At 38.9% G+C, this 26,702-nt stretch overlaps 1 protein-coding gene across 1 annotated transcript in view; it reads right to left on the bottom strand.

The window, feature by feature from the left end:
• Positions 1–1,083: 1,083 nt before the first annotated feature.
• The window catches only part of EMB1241 (Co-chaperone GrpE family protein), a 46,081-nt gene continuing 20,462 nt past the window's right edge, over positions 1,084–26,702 (bottom strand). The window contains exons 2-3 of the mRNA XM_088971010.1: positions 18,850–19,365; positions 1,084–1,545 (exon numbers count right to left, since the gene is read on the bottom strand). Of these exons, the coding sequence (XP_088827136.1) occupies positions 1,318–1,545; positions 18,850–19,365 (744 nt within the window). The 3' untranslated portion in view covers positions 1,084–1,317. The remainder of the gene's footprint in view (positions 1,546–18,849; positions 19,366–26,702) is intronic.

Below are 26,702 nucleotides of genomic sequence, written 5' to 3'. Positions count from 1 at the left end.
GGCTCTTTAGATCTTGCATCCTCAAGTAAAACGATGAATGTGGAAAGTGTTGACGGGATAAAGCATCGTCAAAAATTCTACCATCATGGTTCAACACATGCAATACACACCAATACTCCTTGATATTCCATCAATACACACCGGATACACATTGATACATATTTTTCTGCATTGGTGGATAAGTATCATATTATAAACCTTGGTTATCACATAATTTTGATTTTTTTTGTTTTTTTGGCTCTTGAGATCTTGCATCCTCAAGTAAAACGATGAATGTGGAAAGTGTTGACGGGATAAAGCATCGTCAAAAATTCTACCATCATGGTTCAACACATGCAATACACACCAATGCTCCTTGATATTCCATCAATACACACCGGATACACATTGATACATATTTTTCTGCATTGGTAGATAAGTATCATATTATAAACCTTGGTTATCACGTGAATCAATGGGTTTTTTTAAGTATATTATAAAACCAAAAGCAAACTTCTCTATCCACTTCATAATCATAAACGTGCAAGACCTTAAATTGCCCTTAAAAATGTTCTAAAACCAACCCAAACCCAAAGTTCATGGTAAGTTCACACCACTCTTAAACGGTTTCAAAGAGTGCAAAATATAACCATTGATTAATATCCCTAAAGAATGATTTGTTTTAACCATTCCAAAGATCGACCCCAAATCAGTTCATAATAGCTTCAAAAAGAAAAAAAAAAAAAAGAAAAAGAAAACCTGAATTAGTCCATATTGTTCGTAAATGGCCACCTTAAAGATTTGACTGAGTCCAAAATTAATGAACTACTTTGGGCCCACAAGAATCTTGAACCAAACTAAAAGGTATCACAGAACTGCCTCAACCAGTCTGAAGAATAGCCTTACAAGGCCTTTAATGGAGCTTACAAGTATGGCATTCAACTACCTTTAAAAACCCAAGAACCCCTGAAGAAAAATAACTAATATGGTCCAACTCTGTAGACTGGCCTTGGACTGACCTAGGCCCATCACAACCAAGCCCATGGCCACCCTACTAGAAGAGGAGTGCTAAAAAGGTTGTAGGTTTGTAGCCTAAGGCATCAATTCAACAGAAGAAAAGATGGATCATATTAATTAAAGTGAAAGAAAAAAAGAAGAGAAATGTTCCGCCCAAGTGCATTCCTCTAATCAATCTATTCTTTTCTCGGAGATAAAAGACCTACTCCAGGATCCAATATGCAGTTCTTACCAACAAAAACCTTAAATAACTGCTTTTACAAAATTGAATATAAAAATTTTCTTTTTTGTAACTGAATCTAAGACTTGAGTCACCAAGAATCATTGATCAGATTCTCCTTGCATTCTGCCTTCCTCTGTTCTTTCACTGCTACCATCATCATCCTCCAATGGCCCTTCTTGAGGCTTTGCTGGGCCTGGGCCAGCTGAAACCTTCACCATTGAAGGACGCAAGAGCCTGTCTCCTAGTTTGAAGCCCTTTCGGAATTCTTGAATTATAATACCTTCTTCAAACTCTGTAGAATCTTCACGCATTATTGCTTCATGCAGCTTTTGTAATTCAAAGAAAAAAGAAAAATAAGGTCTAGTCAAAAACAGATTGTAGAAGTAAATATTTTTAAAGCACACTTGCTAATTTAGCACAAACACATGGGCTTAATAGCATATATTATACTGATGAAAAAACAAACGTCTATAACATGGCAAGTTTTTAGAAATAGACGCCTCCCTATTACTCTACAGATCGCGATCTAATGGTCAGTAGTTGGGGTTTAGTTAAAAACAATTTTGTAGCTACTTAATACTTCACAAACACCTCCCTTTAAAATATGTATAAAATGAATGAATGGATGAAAATGGCTGTGGCGTTGTGCAAACCCCTAGTAGCAGAATTTGTATTCAAATTTTCAGATTAACAAAGTCCTTACCAGATTGAGTGAACTCAATTCAATCAAGACCTGGGCTGAGTTAACAAACCTGAACAAACTCAACTGAGTACTCAAAATGTCATCAAGTACTCAACCAAGTTGGAGTTGACTTGGTCTTGCACCTACATTTATTTGGGTTGATCAATAAAGGCAGTAACTTTAAGGATGTAGTTTACAGGTTCTCCATTGAATTTGGTTAACTGGTTAGGTGAAAGAAATAACAAAGAATAAAAATAATAGTAATAATAACAGATGCACTTTCATGTTTTGAAAAGAAGAAAGAAGAAAGGAGAGAGACATAAAGGGGGCAAATAACTATGGATCACTGTGTCAAAATACTTTCTAAGGAATTAAAACACTTGATCAAAGGGAAAGAAGCAGAGCTGCTCAGTGAAAAAATAAAAACGAAGCATTTAATTCAAGAAAGAAAAGAATTGCGTTAAATAACCATGTACCACTTTACTTAAGCCCAGCAAAGACTGGGTCCTGTCATCATAGGGGAAGAGCCTGCTTTTCATTATGGGAAAAACAACTATGGACCACTTCACCCAGCCCCCAGGTCTTTGTCACATGCTTATGAAAGAAAAGCTTTTTTTTTTTTAATTCAACATAGAAAAACAGTAACTTAAAACAACTATTAGAGAATAATCTTGTCAACTAAAAGTTCTAGGGTTTCTTCCAAGGTAAACTAAAAACAGAGTTTCACATTATGCCATGAAATACCAGAAAAAAGCCATCCTACTTCAACAAGTTCTTTTCTCTGGTAATTTTACAGGTTATGCTGAATAAGTATTAAAATGTCAAAAGAAAGAACATGTCAGAAAAAGGAACTCTACTTGTCTCTAGCCAAAATGTAAAATTTGCATATCAGGACTAGTACCAGCATTTTTGTATATCATGGGGAGATCAATTACTACAATACAACAGCAAATGAGTTGGACTAGGGATATTTTGAATTTGTTTTTTTTTATTCTTTTGTATATTTTTATAGTAGAGTTACCATCATAATTTGTCAGTAGTTATTTTCTGATCATTTGAGTTATTTTTACTTTTCCCAGTTGCATTAGGAGTTGGCTTTCCCAATTGTACTGGGAGTTAGCTTTCCCAATTGTACTAGGAGTTAGCTTTACTAAATAGATTAGCTGTGTTAGTGAGTAAGACTTACAAGTACAGCAGAGTTATAGTTCTAAGTAGGAAAAAAGGTGAAACATTAAGGGTCTATTTGATTGCTGAGAAAGGGATGAGAAAAGGGATTATTCCCAAATTATTCTCCCTTTCTTGTGTTTGTTTACTAGTAAACAGTGTTTTGGGATGAGAAACAAGAGGGACGCGGGATCCCAAAATTAAGTGAGCAGGGTCGCACCAAAACAGTGTGACACCGGTGAGAAAAAAAAAACGCTAAGAAAATTGCTCGGGCTTTGTCAGAGCAAGAAGTCGACCATCTCCTCTCTCTCTCTCCACCACTAACCATCTTCTTCCTGTTATCAGCACCTCCACCACCGCCGCCGATCATCACCACATCCTCCTCCAGCATCCCAACCATAATCTCCTCTCTGTTCGCTCATTCGCCTACTCCTCATCAGCGGTAGAAATTGAGGACTCGTAGCGACCAAAATCTTTGTTGGCGACGGAAAGCTCCTCTTCACTCTCGTGCTAAAGGTCGTCGTCGGCAGAAATCGAGAACTCGCAGCGGCCAAAATCGCCGTTGGCGACAGAAAGCTCCTCTTCACTTTTGCGCTAAACGTTGTCGTCGGTAGAAATCGAGGACTCGCAACGGACAAAATTGTCATCAGCAACGGAAAGCTCCTCCTCATTCTCACGCTAAAGGTCGTCGGCAACGAAAAGAGGGAGACGGAGAGGAGGGATCTCTGCAACCAAACCAAAATTACCTTGAACTGCGTCAGACCCTGCAACTCATGGCGTGAACGAACCCTTCCTCTTCTTCTCTTCACCTCGTCTGCCGATGCCAAAATGTCTCCAATGCGTCCTCTTCTTCTCTTCACCTCATCTGCCAATGCCAGAATGTCTCCAATGCCTCCAATTCGTCCTCAATAAATGCCCTTAAAGTGCCCAAGGTGGGAACTCGGTTTTTGCATTTGCCATGGCCATGAATAACTATGGCGCTCAGCTGAACCTAATTGCATATGGGAACTTGGTTGCCGTGATTCCATTCTCATCAGTAAATAAATCAAAAGCTTCGAGCAAGTAAACAATTATCTAGAAATTTCTTCCCACAATGGACCTTTGAGAGTGGAATCATAGAAAGCAACATCCATTTTCAGACTATATCTTCAAAAAGACCAATGTTTCTTGAAGAGACATTTGATGATAAGAGTAGTCGGTGGTAGTGGAGAACCAAATAGGAGTGATGAGATGTTTTGTTTGCATAAGAACAAGGGATTATCCACTGGGTGATAAGGAACCGATAGGGATTGTAGGAAAATGAATGGGGATATAAAACGGTGGCCAAGATGGTAGGATTTACATCAAGATTGGGTGGAAAATAGGATTTTACATCAGAAAGTAGGGAAAGAGATTACCCTTCTGCAAGAAGCCCAGGCAACCACTGCCAATCCTCAGCGGGTGTGAAGGCATTTTGAAGAGGTTTCATTGCTGGAGGGATTGTTGTTCAAGTAGAAGAAAAAGAGACAGATTGTTGGTCCATGACAACTTGGTCTGTGATTGTGCAAACCTTGTTTTTGACGACCGAGTTCCCATTTATCAAAACAAAGAAGATTGCTGGAACAAGGTTCGCAACATCATGAAACGACCCTATTGACCAAAATCAGATTCTCCATAGGAATCAATGCTTCAACCGTTCTCAAAGTCCTGTTATTCTTTCTCTGTGAAGCTCTCTGCAACTAATCTTCTAATCAGCTTTTCCTAGGTTTCATCTGATTTTTCTTTTTTACTAACTTCAATTTTGTGTCTTTGACAAGAATCTCGATCTCAGTGAGTCAAAAATCATTGAGAACAATGGAGTTTTTGTGTACTTTTCAGTGATTTTCTTTGAAAACCTAAAAGTACTTTTCTGTTCTTCTTCGTTGCTGACTGAAACTTGAAAGACTCAAGGAGTTCTTCTGTGCTAAGTTAGATGGAGTAGATGAAACATGGATGAAGGATTTGGGTGGTTTTGAGCAACATTTCTAGTGCGGAAGCAATTGCGAAGGATAAATGGAGTGATCCGAGTGGAAATTTTATCAAAGTTGGTTGATTTGATTTCCATCGAACAATTGTGAGCTATTTTTTACCAGATTCTATTCCTTGCAAAACAAACACTAGAAAGTGGATTTTCTCACAAAAAAATTATCAGCAAACAAACACATTATAACTAACTGAGAAAATAAATTTTCCTTTTCTCATCCCATCCTTTCTCAGTCCAATTTTCTCAGCAATCAAACAGACCCTAAAGGTGGCATCTGAGACAATGGAGGAGTGCATGGCAGCAGGACAATGGAGGAGAGCTATGAAGCTTGAAGTTAAGGAGTTTTTGTTTGAAGAACCGAGGATCAAGGGAGTGCTGACCCTCAAATTCAGAGAAGTAAAGAAGGCTACAGTGCTATTGCAAGGTCCATAAGTATGGCTTAGGGACTTTGTGAAGGGAGATAGCTCCAATGGAAGCTATATAGTGCTAGTTGAATTCTTTGGGAAAGGTAGGAAGCAGTTAGTCTGCTTTGCTGAAGGAAGACAGGGACTGGGTTGGAAGGAAGTAACCAGAGTGTTGAATGAGTTTCCCGAATGCCTGGTGATGTGGACACATATTGGGAGCAGTAGCAGCAATGATCCGGTGTTCTCATCCTATCCAATTCGGCAGCAATAGTCTTATCCATTCAGCATATTAGATTAGACTATTTTGTTATTCTTATCTTATTAAGTTAGTAGATTAGATTATCTTATCTTATTAGATTATGATTAAGAGAGACTTATCTTATTAAATTAGGATTAAGAGAGAGTATTTTATCTTATTAGATTAGGATTAAGAGAGACTTATCTTATCTTATCAGTCTTATCTTATCAAGATAGAGTTGGAGGTCTCCCTATTCAGCAAGGAGTCTCCCTAAGAACAAGACTTTTGTAATCTCCTATTTAAGGAGCCACTAATATTGAATAAAGGCATCCAGAATTTCAGTCAAAGAGAAGAGTAAAGGAGAGTTAGGGTGATCTCTTGGACAAATCATCCCTTAGGTCGCCACGATAGGGTCAGCACGCAAAGGGAGGAGCAAGGGGAAACTAGAGGTTCTCCCCGTGGACCAACCCATGACGAGATCCTACGCCCGGGCCCATAACACCTGGTAACAACACAAGGGGAGACCTCAATGGAGGAGGAAAGATTGAACAAAAACTCCAGCAAACATGAGGTCATCGAACAGGAGGTGGTGGTTATGACCATAGTTTTCAAGGCACCAAGGCGAGGCTAGGCGTCAGGGGGGCGCCCTGTCGCCTAGGTGCCTAGGTGGGCGCCTAGGCATCATCTAGGTGATGGACTATTTTATATAGAAAATATAGATCCTAGGGTAGTTCCCTAGGTACCATAGCCATATTTCCTTAGTAATTATTCATAATTTTCATAAGATAAGTATAGAGTCCATGTTAAAGTATAGAAAATCAACATATTCATGAGAAGAACAAAAAAAGAAGGAAAAGAAAATTCAAAAAATGTAGTAGAAAATGTGTTGATTAGACAAAATTTTAAGTTCTTCCTTACTTATTGGTTCGGATTTTAAAGTCTTTGAGGGTTCAATACAGCATTTAGCGATGTTTGTATTGATTTTTTTTTTTTTGATAATTGCAATGTTTGTATTAATCAATACAAACGTTGATTTAAATCCTAACAAATAAGAAAATAATAAAAACAAATTAGTATATAAACACACAAAATGAGTCTTTTAGTTTAATAGTGCCTATTTTATAATTATAATGTCAAAAAATAAAGAATAAAAAAGTATTTTACAATACAGTACAAAACTGCTAGGCGATTAGGCGAGGTGAGCCTCAAAGGGCGCCTTGTTTCCTAGGCGCCCGCCTAGGCATCACCTTGACAACTATAATTATGACAAATAGCAAGGGACAGTGCAGGATGACTGGATACACCATGAGGGAAAATGGGATAACAAGCTTGTAAACCAAACAAGTTCCAAGTTGATGACTAGAGGAAAATTGCAAATCCGCTAATATTGCATCTGAAGTTAAAGGGAATGTTTATCATAACACCCTTTGAGAGCAGTAAGGCCGTGCTTGACTTGGTTGAAGATAGATTAGTACTTTCCGGAAGTCAGTCTTCAATCTGATTATGGAGAGTTCACAATCTTCAAATGGTGTCCATCATTGAACTCCAAGGAATTTTTTATTGAAGATGGGGTTTGCCCTTTCACTTGTGGAAGCAAAATGTTGGAGAATCCATCGCTCAGTTGTGGAAGGTGTCTGGTAGGGGCCTTCTGGGGGCACCTACGCTCAGCAGCTCTCATTGAATGGAGTAAATACAGAAGAAATTCCAAGGAAAGTGGAGAAAAGTGTGGGAGGCTACTCTACTCAGTATGGTTGGCCTCTTCCATAGAAGCAGGTCCATGGAAGGAGGCTCATCTGGAGGGGGACGAGAGGGTGGAAGAAGAAGCACTACATGGCTGGTGAATTCAAATGCTGATAGACCTTTCACTAATATGGGTAAGCAACCTTTAGAAAACTTGAAAGAGTCGGTGCAGGGGGAAGGTCAAATGCGTGAAGGGCAAGGCTACAGACTGGAGTGTAGAAGATCTTACACTCAAGTGGTAAAAACTCTGCCTTATCAGCTGTAAATGAAGGGGAAATGAAGGACTTAAGAAGGTTTGATTTAACCAAAGGGGGGCTAGAACTGGGCTCAACAGGAGTTGTGTGTGATACTTTAAAATCTCACATGCCAGCACAGATGGTGTTGAATGGGCAAACAAAACCATCTACGCCCATTGCATCTAATAGTGGTGGGTCAAGACTTGAACTGGCCCATCCAACAACCTATGGCCTAGCTAAAAGGCCCACGATTGAAGACCCAAGAGGCTTAGCATGTGACTCACTTAAAGGGCACATGACCGGAGGGGGGGAGCTCTAATAGATGGAAAGATCCATCTATCTTCGTTTTCTTCGAGTTCAGCCTCTCGACTTCCAGGTGCAGGTCCGAACTCAAGCAGCTCCTTGCAGTGGGTCCCGACCAAGAAAGCGAAGGTCCTCTCCCCGGACAGATGTAACCCAAGGTGCATTAAACGGTGAGATCTGGATTCACTAGAAGATCGTGACTGGTCTAGCAAAGAGGGTAGCAATAACTTGGATTCCACTGACACAGTGAGTTTGGGAAGCACCGATCTGCAAGGAAATGTGGACTTACTACAGGAAGAGAGTTTCAAAACGGAAATATTATTTCTAGAAGAAGGAAGCTTTGATGGGGAGTCTAGTAAGGGGCAAAAGACCAAAAGGGCAATGGATGCCGAGCTTACTACATCTCCCCTCTTCGAAGGAGCCGCTACATCTCTTTAGTTTGGAAATGATTCTAGTACAGAGGGAATGGACTCTCCGGCAGTTTGTGAATATAGACTAAGAAGGAACGTACAAGGACAGAATTCTCCAGTGATGAGAATAGACAAGGGTTTTTTTTTTTTTGATAAGTAAAAAGAAAAGGCAAATACAACCTAGATAGGTGTCGAGAGAACACCTCCACATAAAGCTGACAACTTCCAAAGCACTTTCCTATGAAAGACTTTTTCACCCAAATCCCAGCACAACACCCCTCAAATATCTTACAAAAGCCAACCACCCCAAAAGAAACATAAAGACAAGACCCAAAATTGCAACATCCGCAAGAGCACACAAACTAAGCCCGGGAACCAAAAGCAAAACAACCACAGATACACAAGCCTCACCCTTTCACCTGCGTCATACCAGAAAACACTTCATTCTTCATCAATGATGTCGATCTCCTCTCCTTTGCCCTCCTCCCATTTCGCACCCCCTCCTCAACTACAATCTTCTTATTACTTTCTTGCCTTTATTCTGTTCGAATTGTTCAATTGCCTTCCTCACCACAGCTTCTCCCCCCAAAGAGAAAAGACCAAGAGATTTACCAACTACCAACTGTCTATCTACTAGTTGATCAATGCTGACTTTTTCTATTTCCGTTATATTTGCCTAAGGAATTTCTTCAGCTTTATTCCTTCCTATTGCTTTTTCCCCCTCACTATTTTCATTATTTTTCTCCTCAGCCTCCTTCCTGCTATCTCTCTCTTCCTCCAGATTCCTCTCATAATCCTTTAACCTATACTTATCCTCCTTTTCCCCTGTGAGAGCCTCCCCTCTTTGATAATTTAAATCAGTGTTCTGAGCCTTCTTATCTGAATCCACAGAAAACCGTTTTCATCATCTTTGTTTGTCAGACAGCTCTGATTTCTAGCTGTGAGCTTACATCCTCTCCTTCTGTATTTTCTCTTAAATCTGCCATATCTTGTACCGTAATCTCCTCAACACAAAAGCCTGATAAGAGGAAGAACCTTACATCAGCTGTAAATTCCCAGTTGCAACACCCCAGTTCTCCACGTCCAAGTATGGGTGTCCATTTGGTTTTTGTTACCAACCCGTATACTCGGCCTACTGCAGATACTCTAGCATCTCACCCTGAAGGAGCAGTTTTGGCAGCCAAGGGAGGGTTTGAGGATGGTAGCCAAGAGATTAAAGAGAATGATGACCTAAAACTCTTAGAGGGGCCAAGAGAGGAGGTGGAGAGAATCTGGAGTTTAATCTGTACAGAGTTTGAGGAATTTAGGCAGAAGGAAGGTTGTATGGAAGAAAACCTCCAAAAGGAGGGATTGGCTAGTGAGGAAGGTGAGGCTGTTGAAGAGGATGGTTATAAAAGGATAGAATTGACCCCTAGATCTGAAACAGATAATCCAAAGGTGGGATCAGATGTGAGCAAGACAGCAGTTAAACTTACAATAGGAAATCTGGAGGGAAAAAAAAAAAAAGAAAAAGAAAGGAAGAAAAGAATTGAGGTACAAAGACTAATCTCTGACATTAAGGGAGACCTAGAGTACAGTGGGAGGGGAGAGAGGAGAAAGCACTCCAGGTGAGAAGTTTGGTTAAGGAGGGCTGATCTGTCAAGTCTAGCTATGAAAATTATCAGTTGGAATGTGAGAGGAATGGGAAGTGCTAGGAAAAGGAGGGTAATTAAGGATTTACTGAAGAGGGAAAAACCGGACATAGTGATGGTGCAAGAGACAAAGCTCCCTAATCTTGAAGGAAGATGGATTAGAAGCTTTTGGAGGTCCAAGGGAGTAAGTTGGTCCTTGGCTCCGTCTTGGGGAGCCTCTAGGGGAATTATTACAGTTTGGAGGGGTGAGGTAATGGAAACAGTGGAGGAATTAATATGGAGATTCTTAAATTCAAAAACGTGGAAGATGGCTTTTGTTGGGTGCTTACTTTTTTTTTATAACAAAATCAATTCATTAATGAGAAAAGCAAAGGTACAAGGCAGGGGAGATAAACTCTCTCAACTCCCCCAAAATTAAAAAGTAAGAATTACATGTAAGCTCAGAACAATTGATTTCTTCCCACCCCTTGTTTGGCTAGTGCATCTGCAACCGAATTAGCACACCTCTTTACCCATTGAAACCTCACTGTCATGTCTCGGGTCCACCTGTTGGGTGCTTACTAATGTGTATAGACCTAACACCTCTAGGGAAAGGAATGAATTGTGGGAGGAACTGTATGCAATTCAAGGCTTATGGGATGGGCCTTGGTGCCTAGGAGGGGACTTTAATGTCATAAGATACTCAAGAGGAAACTAGTAACCTCGTACAGTCAATTACAACAAGCATGAGGAAATTTAATGGCTATATAAAAGATTGTGAGTTGAAGGAGATCCCTTTGCTGCAAACTAGATTTACCTGGTCCAATCTCCAAGAGAACCTGCAGTGCTCAAAGCTGGATAGATTCCTTTTCAACCTATACTGGGAGACCCATTGGGGAAACTTGGCTTCTCAAGCTCTTCCTAGGGTCACTTCTGACAATTGCCCCATTATGATTGCTTTGGAATCCTTGATTAGTGGACCTAGACCGTTCAGGTTTGAAAATATGTGGTTAACTCACCCAAACTTTGGGAGTTTAGTGAAGGAGTGGTGGAATGAGGAGCTAGGGGGGATAGGATGGAAAGGGGTTAGATTTCATAAGAAGTTGAAGAGATTAAGAGCAAGGTTGAAGGAATGGAATAGGGATCATTTTGGCAGGGTTGAGGAACAAAAAATCAATCTGATCACGCAAACTGAAACGTTGGATGAGAAGGAATCCCAAGGGCTATCGAATGAACATGATACAGAAGCAAGAAGGCAGTTGAAAAAGGAACTATAAGATGTGCTTCTCAAAGAAGAGATTTTCTGGAGGCAAAAATCAAGGCATAAGTGGATTAAGAAAGGCGATGGAAATACTAGGTTTTTCCATGATCTGGCAAATAGCAGGAGGAAGAACTTAGTGGCCAAGCTAGAATCAGAAGGACAGGTGATTACCATCTAGGAAGAAATTACTAAATTATTTGTGGACCATTTTAAATCTATTTTTAGAAGACCAGTGAATGAGAGGTCATCTTTGGAAGGATTGGAGTGGCCGAGTTTGGGAGAGGAAAAAATAGCGGGGCTAGAAAGGAATCTTGAAGATGAGGAGATTAAGAGAAGAGTATTCATGATGGATAGATCTAAGGCGTCAGGCCTAGATGGTTTTACCATGGCTTTCTACCAAGACTGCTGGGATATTTTGAAAGATGATCTTTGTGACACCCTTAAGGAATTCGTAGATAACCATGTAGTGATGTCCGGAGTTGATGCCACATTCTTAGCTTTAATTCCTAAGAAGCCCAATGCAGTTAACCCTAAGGACTTTAGGCCAATCAGTTTGGTGACTATCATTCACAAAATCTTAGCTAAGGTTTTGTCCTTGAGGCTCAAAGCAGTTCTGTTGTGCTTAATACGTCAAGCCCAAGGAGCTTTTGTACAAGGGAGACAAATAACAGACTAGATTCTGATTGCTAATGAGTGTGTTGAGGAAATGAGAAGATCCAAAAGAAAAGTCTTTGTGTGTAAGTTGGACTTAGAGAAGGCATAAGATTTGGTGGACTAGCATTCTCATACAAGTTTTGAGAAATTGTGGCTTTGGGGACAAGTGGTGTAAATGGATATTTGGATACGTTAGCTCCTATCACTACTCTATCTTGGTCAATGGAGGGGTGAAGGATTTCTTCCTAGCATGCCGAGGAATTAGACAAGGGGACCCTCTTTCACCTTTCCTCTCATATTAATAGCAGATGTACTTAGCAGAATGATATCAAAGGTTGATAGGGAGGGTCTAGTACAAGGTTGGAGTGTAGGCAGAGATGGCACCCCAATTACCCATCTCCAATTTGTAGATGATTTGTTGATTTTCTGTGATGGGGGTGAAGCTGAGAAGGTAAACAATCTCAAGGAGTTGGTCAGAGAGGTGAATGCCACCCTTATCACTTTAATCCCAAAGAGGAGGGAGGCCAGAACTCCTAAAGACTATAGGCCAATTAGTCTTGTTGGGAATTTATATAAAATTATTGCAAAGGTTCTCTCAGAAAGGATAAAAAAAGTACTTCCATCGACCATTTCACCATTCCAAGGTGCCTTTGTGGAAGGTAGGCAGATTGTGGATCAAATCTTAGTAGCCAATGAGTGTGTTGCAGAAAAAAGATAGGGTAGAGGAAAAGGGTTGGCGTGTAAGGTGGACCTAGAGAAAGCTTATGATATGATTAATTGGGAAGTGCTACTTCGAATGTTAGAAAGGTTGGGCTTTGGAACCAAGTGGAGATCTTGGGTCAGAGGATGTCTAAGCTCTGCCCACTATTCAATTCTTATTAACGGAGTAGCAAAGGATTTATTTCCGGCTGAGAAAGGAATTAGGCAAGGAGACCCCTTATCCTCTTTTCTCTTCACTTTAGTGGCTGAGGTGTTAAGCAGAATGGTGGCAAAAGCCAACTTCCAAGGTTTGTTTAGGGGGTGGAGGATTGGTAGAAATCAAGAGGTTGTTACCCACCTTCAATTTGCAAATGACACAATCTTCTTTTGTGAGGGAGGTAACGAGAAAGGTGTGGTTAATCTAAAGATGCTATCGGATAACTTTGTGGGGATAACAGGTTTAAGGATAAATTGGACCAAAACAGGCATTGTAGGGATCAATCTGGAGGAAGGGGAATTTAATAGATTTGCAGAGATTTTGGGGTGAGATTAGAAGTTGGCCAATTAGCTATTTGGGGTTACCTTTAGGTGGTAACCCTAGGTCAAAAGGTTATTGGAAGCCAGTCATTGAAAGATTTGCTAGGAAACTAGCTCTGTGGAGGAGGAATGACATCTCTCTTGGTGGAAGGATAACACTGATTAGAGCCACGTTGGCAAACCTCCCTATTTACTTCCTCTCAACCTTTAGAATACTCTGTAGAGTGGCAAGGAGGTTAGAAAAATACATGAGAGATTTCCTTTGGGACCTAGGAGAGGAGAGGAAGGATCACCTAATTAATTGGGATCAAGTTAGAAAGCCCAAGGATAAAGGGGGTTTGGGAATAGGAAATATTTCACTTAGGAACTCAGCTCTGTTAGGAATAGGGTTGTTCACGGGTCGGGTTGGGTCGGTTTACTGGCGTTTTTCCAACCGGCCCGACCTAGTCAGTTTACCTAGAAATGAAACCGAAACCGACCCAGTACTAAGTAAAACCGACCTGGTCGGTTTGAATCGGGTTGGGTCGGTTTTGTGAATGATTCTCTCAGTATGAACGGTAAAGGATTCAAGTCTAAGGAAACAAAGGCTGGATGCCTAAAAATTAAAAATGATTTGATGGATTAAAACTGATATTTTATATATCAGAAATTTTATATATAATATGTATATTTCTGAAATAAAGCTGAATATATATATATATGTATATATATATATATATATATATATATATATGTATATATATATATATATTTCCTCAAATATATATTTGAAATATATATTAAAACTGAAATATATATAGTAAAACTGAAATATATCAGATATATATATAATATCTGAAATATATTATATATATAATATATATCTAAGTCGGTTTGGGTTGGTTCAATTTCGGTTTTCACACATGAAAACCAAAACCGAACCGAACCATCGGTTTATGTTTTTTTTAACCCGAAACCGACCGATGCTGAAGAAAAACCGGCCAACTCGGATTGGATCGGACTGAGTTGGTCGATTTGGTCGGTTTGGGTCTCATTTCAGAGAGAGAGGTTGTGGCACAAAGTCATTGTGAGTATTCATGGTTTGGATGGAAATGGTTGGAATGCAAAAGTTGCCCCTCGTGTTTCCTCATCTTCTCCTTGGAAAGCAATTTATGAAATTTACCCAAGATTCCTTAATTCCATTCGGTTTGATGTGGGCCAGGGTAATAAAGTTCGTTTCTGGGAAGACCTCTGGGTGGGAGATAGTCCACTCAAAGACATCTTCCTTGACCTATCAAACTTCAAAGGGGAAACAATAAGCTTTCTGGGTAATCCTGGCCCAGGTGGGGTCAAGTGGAATCTGGGTTTCAGGAGGGGCCTTAGGGAAAATGAATGTGCCTCTTTAATTCAATTGCTAGATCTAATAGGACAAGTTCATTTGGACCCTTCCTTGGAAGATTCCAGAATTTGTAAAGGCTCTGTAGATGGCCTCTTCTCTTGTTCCTCTTTCTTTAATGTTCTTGCCACACCTAGCAACCCGGTTGGGGACTTCCCTGTAAAAGAAATTTGGAGTAAGCCTATCCCCTCAAAAATTCAAGCCTTCTGTTGGGAAATTTTCCTTGGCAAGGTTAATACGTGTGATAGGATGCAAAAAAGAAGGCCTTATGCTTGCCTTTCTCCTCACATGTGCTCCCTTTGTAAGGAAAGTGGTGAGACCTTGAAACATCTATTATTATCTTGTTCCTTTGTGCATCATATTTGGGAATCTTTTTGTCTTCTCTTTGGTTGCAAGTGGGTTTGCCCTCAAGATGTGGCAGGACTTTTCAACCAAGACTTTTTGAGGCAATCAAAGAAAAGAGGGAAGGTTATTTGGAAAGCTACAAAGGCAGCTATTTGTTGGGTGATATGGGAAGAAACGAATAACAGAATATTCTTTGACAAGAGTAGAACAATGGAGGAGGTAATTGACACAATCAAAGTTAAAGTAGCTCATTGGGTAAGTTCTTTGCAAATTTTCCAAGAGTTCTCAGTCACAAACATTATAAGATCCTGGACAGAAGTAGCACAATCTTCAAGAGTGAAAGAATAAGGACGGAATGGAAACCTCCAGATGGTAACAGAATTAAATTGAATTTTGATGGAAGTTCATTTGGAAATCCGGGATTGCCAGGTATCGAGGGAGTAATCAGAAATTCTGAAAGGAGAATATTAGCATTATTCTCTAGACCTATTGACATGGGCAACTCTCTAGAAGCTGAGGTAATGGCACTGTTACAAGGATTGAAGATAGCCAAGCAACTAGGGATGAGGCATATTGAGGTTGAAGGGGATTCCAAGGTGATCGTCTCTTGGGCTAAAAACAATAGAACTACTCCGTGGACTTTCAAACAAGTGATGAGGGAAGTGGAAAAAGTTGCAAGGGAGGTAGAGGCAGAATTCAAATGGGTTAGAAGGAGTGCAAATGGGCTAGCTGATTATCTTGCTAAACAAGGTGTTTTGAGGCAACAATTGTTTTGGGCTACATTGTAAAAAGGGACAGAAATATGTAATAGTGTGGGACTTCTAGTCCCATACACAAAGTTGTAAAACTTTTTAACTTTAATTTCAAATAAAAGTCTCCTTTGATGATCAAAAAATAGGAGTTGGTCAGAAACTTTGAGGGTCTGCCTAACTTGAGAATCAACCTTGGAAAGAGTTATGTAGCTGGTATCAACATGAGGGCTAGCAAAGTGGAGGCTAATTGCTAGAAGCCTAGAGTGTTCTATCTCTTCTTATCCCATGACTTATTTGGGGCTTCCATTAGGGGCAAACCCTAGGGAGAGTAGCTTTTGGTGTCCAGTGGTAGAGAGGTTTCAAAAAAAAAGCTTGCCTCATGGAAGAAGAATTACATCTCTTTGGGGGGTAGAATAAATTTGATAAGAGCCACGCTTGCTAATCTACTAACCTACTTTCTATTCGTCTTTAGAATCCCACCTAGGGGAGCCACCAAACTAGAGAAATTGATGAGGGATTTTCGATGGAACCAGGGGAAAGCAAGAAGGGTCATCTGATAAAGTGGGAAGTCGTATGTCAAAACAAAGAGAAAGGAGGGTTGGTTTAGGAAATTCGATTCAAAAGAACACAGCGTTACTAGGGAAGTGGTTGTGGAGACGGCCCCTGGAGAGAAAGATTATGGCAACTCTGTGGAGTATCTGAGTGAGCTACATCAGCAACTCCATGGAAAGTGATTCATGGTACTCTTCCTCAATTTCTCAGGTTTATCAGGTTTGATGTTTGTGATAGCAACTCTGTTCTTTTTTGGGAGGATACTTGGGTAGGAGAGGCTCCTCTAAAGGATCTCTCCCCCTCTCTATTCTCTGTTTCTCAACATAAAAAAGATATTGTCTCTAAATTTGTCTCCCCCCTGGAAAATCCGTTGGTACCTAACTAGGATTTTGGGTTTCGTAGAAGCTTAAGGGAGGAAGAAATTTATTGCCTACCTAGTCTGTTAAGCCTCCTTGACAAAGTTTGCTTGGACCCTTCAGATCTAGATAAATGTGTTTGGACACCTCGGCCAACTGGGTCTTTTTCGTGTGCTTCTTTTTTACGATCCCTTTCTCAGTCCCCTTCTATCTAGCCCTTCCCCATTAGGGAAATATGGTGCAAACCTATTCCCCCTAACATTTTGGCTTTTCGTTGGGAAGTGTATTATGGGTAAATAAACACCTTGTATACTCTTCAAAAGAGAAAACATTTCCTTTGTATCACCTAACTGGTGTATCCTTTGCAGATCTCATGGAGAGGATTGTTACCATGTACTAATATCTTGTTCCTTTACTGCAGAATTATGGGAGTGGCTCTTGTTGTTTGGGTGCAGGTGGAATAGGCCAGCAGAAGTAAGCTTGACCTTTCATCCTTCTACCTTCCCACGGCGTCAAAAAAGAGGAAGAATCATGTGGAGGTGTGCTAGAGCTGCACTGATTTGAACAGTGTGGGAGGAAAGAAATGCTAGAATCTTCCAGGAGGAGAGGAAAATGCAAGAATTGAAGGAGTGCATTCTGCATAAGGTAATATGGTGGCTGTAATCCCTGGATCCATTCAACCAATTCTCCTTTAATGATATATGGAAGAATTGATCAGCAGTAGCAAGCAGCTCCTATTTAAAGATTAGAATTGGTATGAGTTGGGACCCCCCTCCCGAAGGTTTCTTGAAGCTAAATTTCAATGGTGCAGTCAAGGTAATCCAGGCCCCTCTAGAATGGGAGGGGTACTGAGGAATGATATTCTCCTCTACTTGGGTCCCCTATGGATTGGGAACTCTACAAGGGAAGAATTGCTAACTGTCATCCAGGGAGTACAGCTTGTAGTTCAGCTAGGTGTGCAATAACTACTAATAGAAGGGGACTCCAAGGTGATAGTGGGCTAGCTACAGAACCTTCAGCCTATTGTGTGGAGCTTTAAGAATGAAATTAAAAAATTTAGATGGCTGATAAAGAGCTTGGCTGTTAACATTAAGCGGGTGGGGAGATCAGCTAATGCTTTGGCTGACTGTCTAGCAAAGCAAGGGCATGGGAACAATTGTATTGGGCTCATCTGTAGTCTGAATTTGTTTTTTCTGATTTCTTTTTCCTCTTGTTCTTTGGAGAGGACGCAGCTCGTGCCTCCTCACGGGAAGTTTGTATTTCCAGCTCTTTTCTTAATGAAATCTTAAATTATTTATAAAAAAAAGGCGAAAAATTAACCTTCCTCTCTTTGATTATAAATATATGTAAGGTCCTCCTTTTCAACATAAGATGATAAAATGTGAGTTTTTCACTTTAATGTTTGACCGGTTTCAAATATTTAACTTAAATTCTGACACAACATCAGTTTCAACATTTGTGTCAGTATTTATCATTACATATCCAAACCATAACTAGCCCAAGCAATAGAAAGGCTGAAAAATTAATAACAATTTTGAAAAACGTTAAAACATTCAAAAATATATATATAATGTAAATCCACTCTGTAGATTATTGGAAATTTGGAATATATATAAAAAGACCACTACCCAGTGTCAGTCCCAGCTTCTGGGTCATGGGAGGGGTAGAGCCCAGAACTAATGGAAAATATACCAATCAAAGAAGTTAGACATGCACATGTTATTTTGGTAAAATATAATCTTTCCCATGCTTTGCTACTTCTCAAGTTATCAATATATTTATTTCACATGACAATGTTGATAGTTCATATCTTTCAAACCATAGATAAACTTCATTTTCATTATTTTTGTATCTTAATTGCTTCATCTGCAATTTTAACACTTCTCATCTTTTCAAGTAAAAAATTGTGAAATTGTTACTGATTTCCGACAGAGTACATTTTTAAAAGTATGGTAACAAAAGAAATGAAAACATATTTTTAAAAAGTATGTCTATTGTACATCCAATATTTTTCATGGTCTCTGCTAGAGGCATAATTCAAATAGGATTCACAACAACAATAAAAAGCAGAAATAGCTACAACAATAACAATAACAAAGTCCTAAGAATGAAGACAGGAAGAAAAACATAATGGACCATCTAGACAACAAATAACAACAACATCATCATCATCATTTCAGATAAGGATATATTCTCTATCAGAACCATTGTGTTTGAATCTCAGACAAATGAGATATGTTCCACAAATATGACACAGATAGGAGAAACATATCACCATTCAACTAACCATAAGACAAGTGAAGAACTTACCAATGGATCAAAATTGTTTCCTACTGTCTCCACAGGAACAACACCTAATGATCCCAGAATCTCGATGAACTGTTTACATATGCTTTGATAGCTGTTGTTGATCTTTTCCTCTCCCTCGGTCTCCACCTTGATTTGGGATTTTGCTCGCTCAAAGTTATCCAAAACAGGCAAAAGACTCTCCACAACTTCTCCTTGCGCATTTGTCACCAAGGAAAGTCGTTCTCTCTCCGTCCTCTTCCGAAAATTATCAAAGTCAGCACTGATCCTAAGAATTCGATCTTTCTCCATAGACAGCTCTTCAGACAAAGTGGCTACTTTGTTTGCAAGAGATATTTTCTCGTCTTCAATGGATTGAAGCAAGGCTTCTATTTCTGCAACCTTGGGTTCATCATTACCTACCAAAGCTTCTTTATATGTTTCTAACAATGGCAAAATGGCTGATGTTGGTTTTTCTTCAGCAGTGATGCCACCATCGCTTGCACCATTCTCAACCAGAACTTCATCATCGAAGTTTTCCTGTAAAATGGATCTATTAGCAATGAAATTTTTACAAGAAAAATCCACCTAGGAAATAATAGGACACTGGATAGCAATTTAATTTTTCTATTGCATATCAGAATTTGCAAGAAAAGCTTGGATGTATGGAAAAAGCAACCTGGGCTCTTTTGAATCTTCCTGCACTTTAAAAATTCCATGCTAACATGTCATGCACATGAAGCTTCAAAACAGCCTTGGCTGTTTTTTTCTAATGTTTTCGACCCATTGTTTACCCAAACAATTTAACTGTTTGAACCGTCGTCCAGTCTCAATTCTGGGTTTGGTTCTCCTAAAACCCAGAATTTCTTCAAAAACCTATTGACTTGGTTAATATCTGTCCAACCCAGGTCATTGAACCATTGACCTGTTCAACCCGGTCATCGGGTTACACACTAAAACTTCCAGAGGCCATAACTTTGCACTCAGTTGTCCAATTGGGGTGATTTTATATTGATTTGGACGAACTTTTCAAGATCTCTTTGTCCCAATGTGCCAAAAGGCATCTTGCCCTGTTATTTTTGCCAAAAATAGCATTTTTTATAAATAAAACTTAAAAAATGAAATAAAAAATATAAATTATATATAAAATAATACATATATGTACATATATTATATGTAGAATATAATTATACACTATTTTATTGATAAAATACATGTTTATATATATAAATAAATATATATATATATATATATATATATATATATGTGTGTGAAACTGTGAATAGGTGTCCCTGGCTTCTGGAATTTTCATTGGACAACAAATGCACCCTCTCTAAAGTTTGAATTGGAAAACAAGCAAAGGAAAATTGTTGTTTTACATCTTCACATAGCACTTGTTTGATAAAAAGAACAAAATTACCTCTTTTCAATAAATTTTTTGATAAACAAATTGATTTATTATTATAATAAGGAGAATACTGATACAAGTTTTTTCTTGGAGAGGCATGAGCTGCGTACTCTCCTTAGTTAACAAAAACAAACTACAATTGTGACCAATATAAATGATCTCTTGCTGCCCCTTGCTTGGCTGAAAAATCTGCCAGAGCATTGGCTGGTCTCACAACCCATTGTATTCTCACAGTCCAACCCCTTGTATGCCATTTAAACCTCTTAATTTTGTAGTTATAACACCACACTACAGAATCTGGATTTTGTAGCCAACCGACTTCCACCTTGGAGTCACCCTTTTTTTAAAGCGCAAGGGCCAATTTGCACCTGAGGCGCAAGGCACAAGGCGAAGTGCGTGCCTTTTTAAGCAAGGTGCAAAATTACAAAAAAAAAAAGGTCAAAATTTTCAAAAAATGCCAAAAAATTTTAAAAATTTCAAACATTATTAAAATACATAAACATAACATGTAAAGCATATTCAAATGAAAATTTAAAACTAAAAGCAAACATATAAAGCATTTTCAAACATGTAAAACCCACAATCTCTCTTTTTCCTTAATTGCATTCCTTCAAGTAGCTAATGTGATGTAAAACATATTGCATTCTTGATTCTATGAGTCGCCTTTGTACCATGCCCCTCGAGGTAAGCCCGAACAAGTCTATGTTAGGGACTGAAATTCTTATTTCTCACATAAAAATAATGATATTATAACTTCCATTGCCTTTTAAGAAAATATTTTATTGCAATGAATGAATGAACAACAGCAAATAGGGGGTTCTCAGAGCTTCGGTGAGCGAGCGACCCGGCCCAGCTGTTAGAGTCAAAAACAAAAGCAAAAGGCGCAAAATTTTAAAAAGGTGCACGTCTGGGCTAAGGCGCAATGCACATCAGGCGCATCAAGGTGTGCACCTTTTGAAAGGGGTGCACCTAGGACCTGGGCGAGGCGCATACCCCAAAATGCACCTCACCTATGCACCTAGGCGCCCCTTTTAAATCACTTGTTAGGTTAGGTTTGAGACCAATGTTTTAAAGCGTGGAGGCGTGACGCGAGGCATTCCACTACCTAGAGGCCTGAGGCATAGTTCAGAACGTAAGAGGAATAAGCCTCCCGAACATAAGGAGGCATAAGCCTCCTTAAGAGGAGGGGGAGGAAGAGGAAGGAGAAAGCGTAAACCTTCTTTTCTTTTCTTTCATTTTCTCTTTTTTTTCTTTTCTTTCATTTTCTTTTTTTTTTCTTTTCTTTCTTTTCCTTTCCCTTCTATTTCCTTTTTTTCTTTTTTCCTTTTTTTTTGTCCTTTTATATGAGGTGCATGAGGCGTACGCCTCAAGCACACCTCATGAAAAAGTGTATTTGGCATACGCCTCAGGGCATTTTGGAGGCGCCTCACCTGGAGGCACACCTCCAAGCGTACACCTCTCACAACTTTTAAAACACTACTCCGGACCAACCCATCCAAAGTTGCAACCTTAGTCGTCACCCTAGGGAAAACTTCATCACTCTGTACATGTAGCATGCTATGGTACCCAGACCTTGTACAAGTCTGACATATCAGTGTCAACAAGATATGTACCAGCATGACATCTAATGTTGCATGTACACTTCTTGAATATACTTTACAACATTCACACTAAAATATGTAGAGTGTCATATTTTAACAAGTACTATTAAAATCTATATTATAAGTTTAATTAAATTTCACAAGATAAAAGAATTCATGTAGCCGACCCAATATGGTTGGGAGCTGCTTGATAACAGATGAAATGGCTGCACTGAATGACTTATTGCATTGTTTTATAGTGGATAAAATAATTAAATAAAAAAATATTCAAACACATAATCACCAGCCTAACTACGGCTTCAACAATTAACTCAGATCTCCAGAATCTACACAATAACTTATTCACTAAAAGACAAAAAACTAGCCATTCAGTTCAGCCACTTCAGATATTAGAGTGGGCCTTGGCGTAACGGTTGGGTTGCTCCATTGTGACCTGGTGACCAACGTTCAAATCTTGGAAACAACCTCTTTGTGTCTACAAGGGTAAGGTTGCACACATCTGCCCCTCTTTGTGTCTATTCCGCTTGCCTCCTTATTCCCCCCTACCCGCCATGCTACTTTCAATGTTAATCCTAGATCTCCTCCATAAACCTTAAAAATTTCCATTTTGATTTTTTTCACTTTCTTTAATCCCTCCAACTCCCCCAACATTACAGACTAGATTATTGTCAACATGATTCTCCAATTTCCTTCTTTCATCATCGTCATCGTCCATGCCTTGTCCCAACTATATGGGCTCAACTGCATGAATCTGGTTTCAATCCATTCTATTTAAAGCATATATCCACTGTTAAGTTTTTAGTTGTTAAATCGTTTCTTACCACTTCTACTTGTGTCCTTTTTGGTCTACCCTAAGCTCTTCTAGCCCCTTCAATGTGTAACAAATCACTTCTTCCAACTGGCACAGTTGATGGTCTTCTATGCACCTGCCCAATTTTGATTCAGTGGATGTTTCTCCTTCTGCTATGAAGGATCTTCTTGTTCTCTTGTAAGTAGCTACGTGCTCCAAACCTTACACCTACATCAAAGGTTCAAAATTTCGATATGTATCGGTGGCCTCCCGATATGTCCCTACAGGGGGTGTTCTGGGGTCTGACCTGGTTTAGGGGGTAAACAGGCCTTAAAATGACCTCTATGAACTAGTTTGAGAAAAAAAAAAGAAAAAGAAAAAGCAAGCCAATATACAATCTGATACACCCCAACCAACATATCGGCCTATATCAATATTTTGAACCTTGATTACAACCCCCTTCCTCCCAGTCCAGAACATCATCCTTTTGTTCCTCCTACAAATGGCATTCCTCTTTGTTGTTCTACTCATATTTCTCAACCACCTAACCACTATGATTTTCCTTCAAACAATAGCTCTCTCTGTTGTCTTATCTTCACAAGTATTCCTTGTTCATACCAGCAAGCCATTAGTAGTCCACACTGGAAAGAAGCCATAGATGCAGAGATTCACTTTATATGAAAATGATACTTGGGATCTTGTGCTTGTCCCTCTAGATGTCTCTATTGTTGGGAGTCGTTGGGTTTATACTATCAAATTGAAGTCGAATGGTTCTCTTGACTGGTATAAGGTTTAGATGCTTGCTCAGGGATATAGTCAAGAGAATGGAATTGATTATAAAGAGATGTTTGCTCCACTTGCTATGATTACCACAGTCCCTATCCTCTTAGCCCTGTTCATTGTATGGTCTTGGTCCATTTACAAGTTGGACGTGAAGAATGCCTTTCTTCATGGTCAATAAGGAAATTGTTTATATGAAGCCCCCTCTTGGATATTGTAGTGATCCTTCTCTAGTTTGTTGGCTAAAGAAGTCCTCATATGGGTTGAAGTAAGCTCCTCAAGCATAGTTTGAAAGGTTCCGTGCTCATGTAGTCACTCTATTCATAGGAGACCTTAGGGTATTAATCCCCTCTTATTATATGTTAATGATATGCTATTGACTAGGGGTGATCATGGGCCAAGCTGGCCCGAGCTAGGTTTAGAACTAATGATAAGGGATTTAACCTAGGCCTAAGCCCAGCCTGGCCCACACCCAGGGCCTGCAAGCCCAAGATCGGCCCTACAAGGCACAACCCGAGCTTATAGGCTTTCGGGCCTAATGAGTAATGAGTTTAGGCCTATGACATCCACTAGTAAAAATTTAATTTTTTTAATTTTTAAATTAAATAAAATGTAATACATGCAAAAAATATGGGACAAGCCAAAGTTAAATTGGGCTTGGCTCAACTTTGGGCCTACACACAAAAAAAGGTATGGGCCACATTTAATTCTTAGAGTTGGTTTGGCTTGACTTACCTATCCTTTTATAGATGAAGGTAAGACCTTCTGGTAGGAATCAATCAACACCCTTGAAGACTTATTCTAGAAAGAAGGCCTTACAACAGGTCATGATATGGCATAGTGATGGTACTTGGGATTTGGATTGAATTGAACACCAAGGGTATTTTTGCCATTTTATAATTTTTTCTGTAGGGTCCAATAATAGGGTTTGATTGTCTAGTTATATACATGCAAAAAATATGGGACAAGCCAAAGTTAAATTGGGCTTGGCTCAACTTTGGGCCTACACACAAAAAAAGGTATGGGCCACATTTAATTCTTAGAGTTGGTTTGGCTTGACTTACCTATCCTTTTATAGATGAAGGTAAGACCTTCTGGTAGGAATCAATCAACACCCTTGAAGACTTATTCTAGAAAGAAGGCCTTACAACAGGTCATGATATGGCATAGTGATGGTACTTGGGATTTGGATTGAATTGAACACCAAGGGTATTTTTGCCATTTTATAATTTTTTCTGTAGGGTCCAATAATAGGGTTTGATTGTCTAGTTATAGTTTGTTTATGTTTAAAATTTCAGAGTCATTGCATAAGTATGATTAGAGTTATTGAGTCTTCTTTGAATTGAAATAGGATATGACAACTTAGTTTGAGTCCTATTAGGATTATTAAGTCTAACAGTTTGACTCCTAAGACTATTATGAGTCTAACAATTTGACTCCTAGGATTATTATGAGTTTAGAGTCTATGGACGTTTTACTCAAAGGCAATGAATCATATTGAGTTTTCTTCAGCTTATGCTAGCTATAGTGAGTGATTCCCATGCCCTAGAGTGATTCTAGGTACCCTATGAGTGATTCCAGGTATTTTCTACCTTCTTTCTATCCCTATTTTCTCTCTTATTCCTTCAAGAAGCCATTACAGCCATAAAATTCTGATCAAAGAAGACCATTCAACATTCTTTAAGGACTAGAACTGAGCTGGTCCTACATCACCTTCATTCCCATTCTTTAGCAATGTGGGACTTCAAACAATACTAAATAGTGAGTGCTACCATTGAGTTTTTTTTCCAAGTCCCACATTGCTTAGGCAATGAGAATGAAGGCCTTTGCCTAAAAGGACAATTCACATACTTGAGTTGGCACAAGTGTTCACACAAGTATTGATTTGTCAACTTATTAATATTTATTTATATGCCAAAACTTAAAATTTTTATATCTTATATAAAATAATAAACATTTAGTATAAACTAAAATATACTTGAATATATATAATAACATATATAATATCATAGTTGTCAAGGCAACGCGTAGGCGGCAAGGCGCCTTTTCGCCCAGTCGCCAAACAATTTTGCATACTGTGTAATAAAATACTTTTATATTGTTATTTTTTTTAGATTATAATTATAAAATAGACATTATTAAAGAAAAATATTCATTTTTTGTGTTTATAAACTAATTTCTTTTTATTATTTTTTTATTTGTTAGGATTTAATCAACACAAACATTGCTAACTGCCGTATTGAACCCTCGATTACTTCAAAATCCGAACCAATAAGGGAAGAACTTAAAATTTTGTCCATTCAACACATTTCTTCTTCCACCTTTTCTTTTCTTCTTTTCTTATAACAAAAATAGGGGTTCAGCCCCTATATTTTTTGAATTTTCTTTCCTTTCTTCTTTTTCTTCTCATAAATATGTTGATTTTCTAGACTTAAACATAAAGTTCATAATTTTCTTATGAAAATTATGGATAGTTATTAAAGAAAGTTGGTTATGGAACCTAAGGAACTACCCTAGGATATGTGACTTTTACATAAAAAAAAATTCATCGCCTAGGCACCCCCTTGTCGCCCGCCTTGGCGCCTTGAAAACTATGTAATAATATAATGTAATATATATATACATATTATGTGTATGTATTTAACTATTTATTACATGATGTATATTTAAAAATATATATTATATTATATTGCAGGTTGGATCGTGCCCAAGCCCAGCCCAGAACTTCCTGGGCTTAATGCGGACCCGGGTTGGGTCAGGCTTGCACACAAAAACCTGGGCCTAGGCCTGGACATTTGCAGACTGGGCTGGGTTGGGTTTCTAGGTCAGGCCAAGAATGATCACCCCTACTATTAACTAGAAATGATGATGAAGGAATTCATGAGCTAAAATCCCTTCATAATTCTTTTCATATGAAGGGCTTAGGTCCTCTCACTTATTTCTTAGGTTTGGAAGTTTGGTGTAGTGATCGAGGATATTTCCTCTGTCAACAAAAATGTCATTGATCTTGTCAAACTAGTCAACATTATAGATGATAAGCATGTTGTAAGTTGATTCTTTTTTTTTTTAGCAAAGAGAAATTTTATTATAAGATTAGGGATAAAAAGTAATACAAAGAGGAAAGACTGCCACCCCAAAAAGCTAAACTCAATATTACATAGCAGCCCAGAACAAATGCTGCCTCGTAACACCTTGATTAGCAAGGGAATCAGCTAACCAGTTTCCAGTCCTTCTCACCCATTTAAACTTGGCAATTATGTTCTTGGCAATACTTTCCACATCCCTAAAAGCATGTCTA

Source organism: Nelumbo lutea, chromosome 2 (genome assembly GCF_056320005.1).
Source record: "Nelumbo lutea isolate HS-2025 chromosome 2, American lotus-T2T, whole genome shotgun sequence".
In the NCBI taxonomy this organism is placed as follows: Eukaryota; Viridiplantae; Streptophyta; class Magnoliopsida; order Proteales; family Nelumbonaceae; genus Nelumbo; species Nelumbo lutea.
Note: the sequence above shows the minus strand (reverse complement) of the source record. Positions and strands in the feature narration are given on the sequence as shown.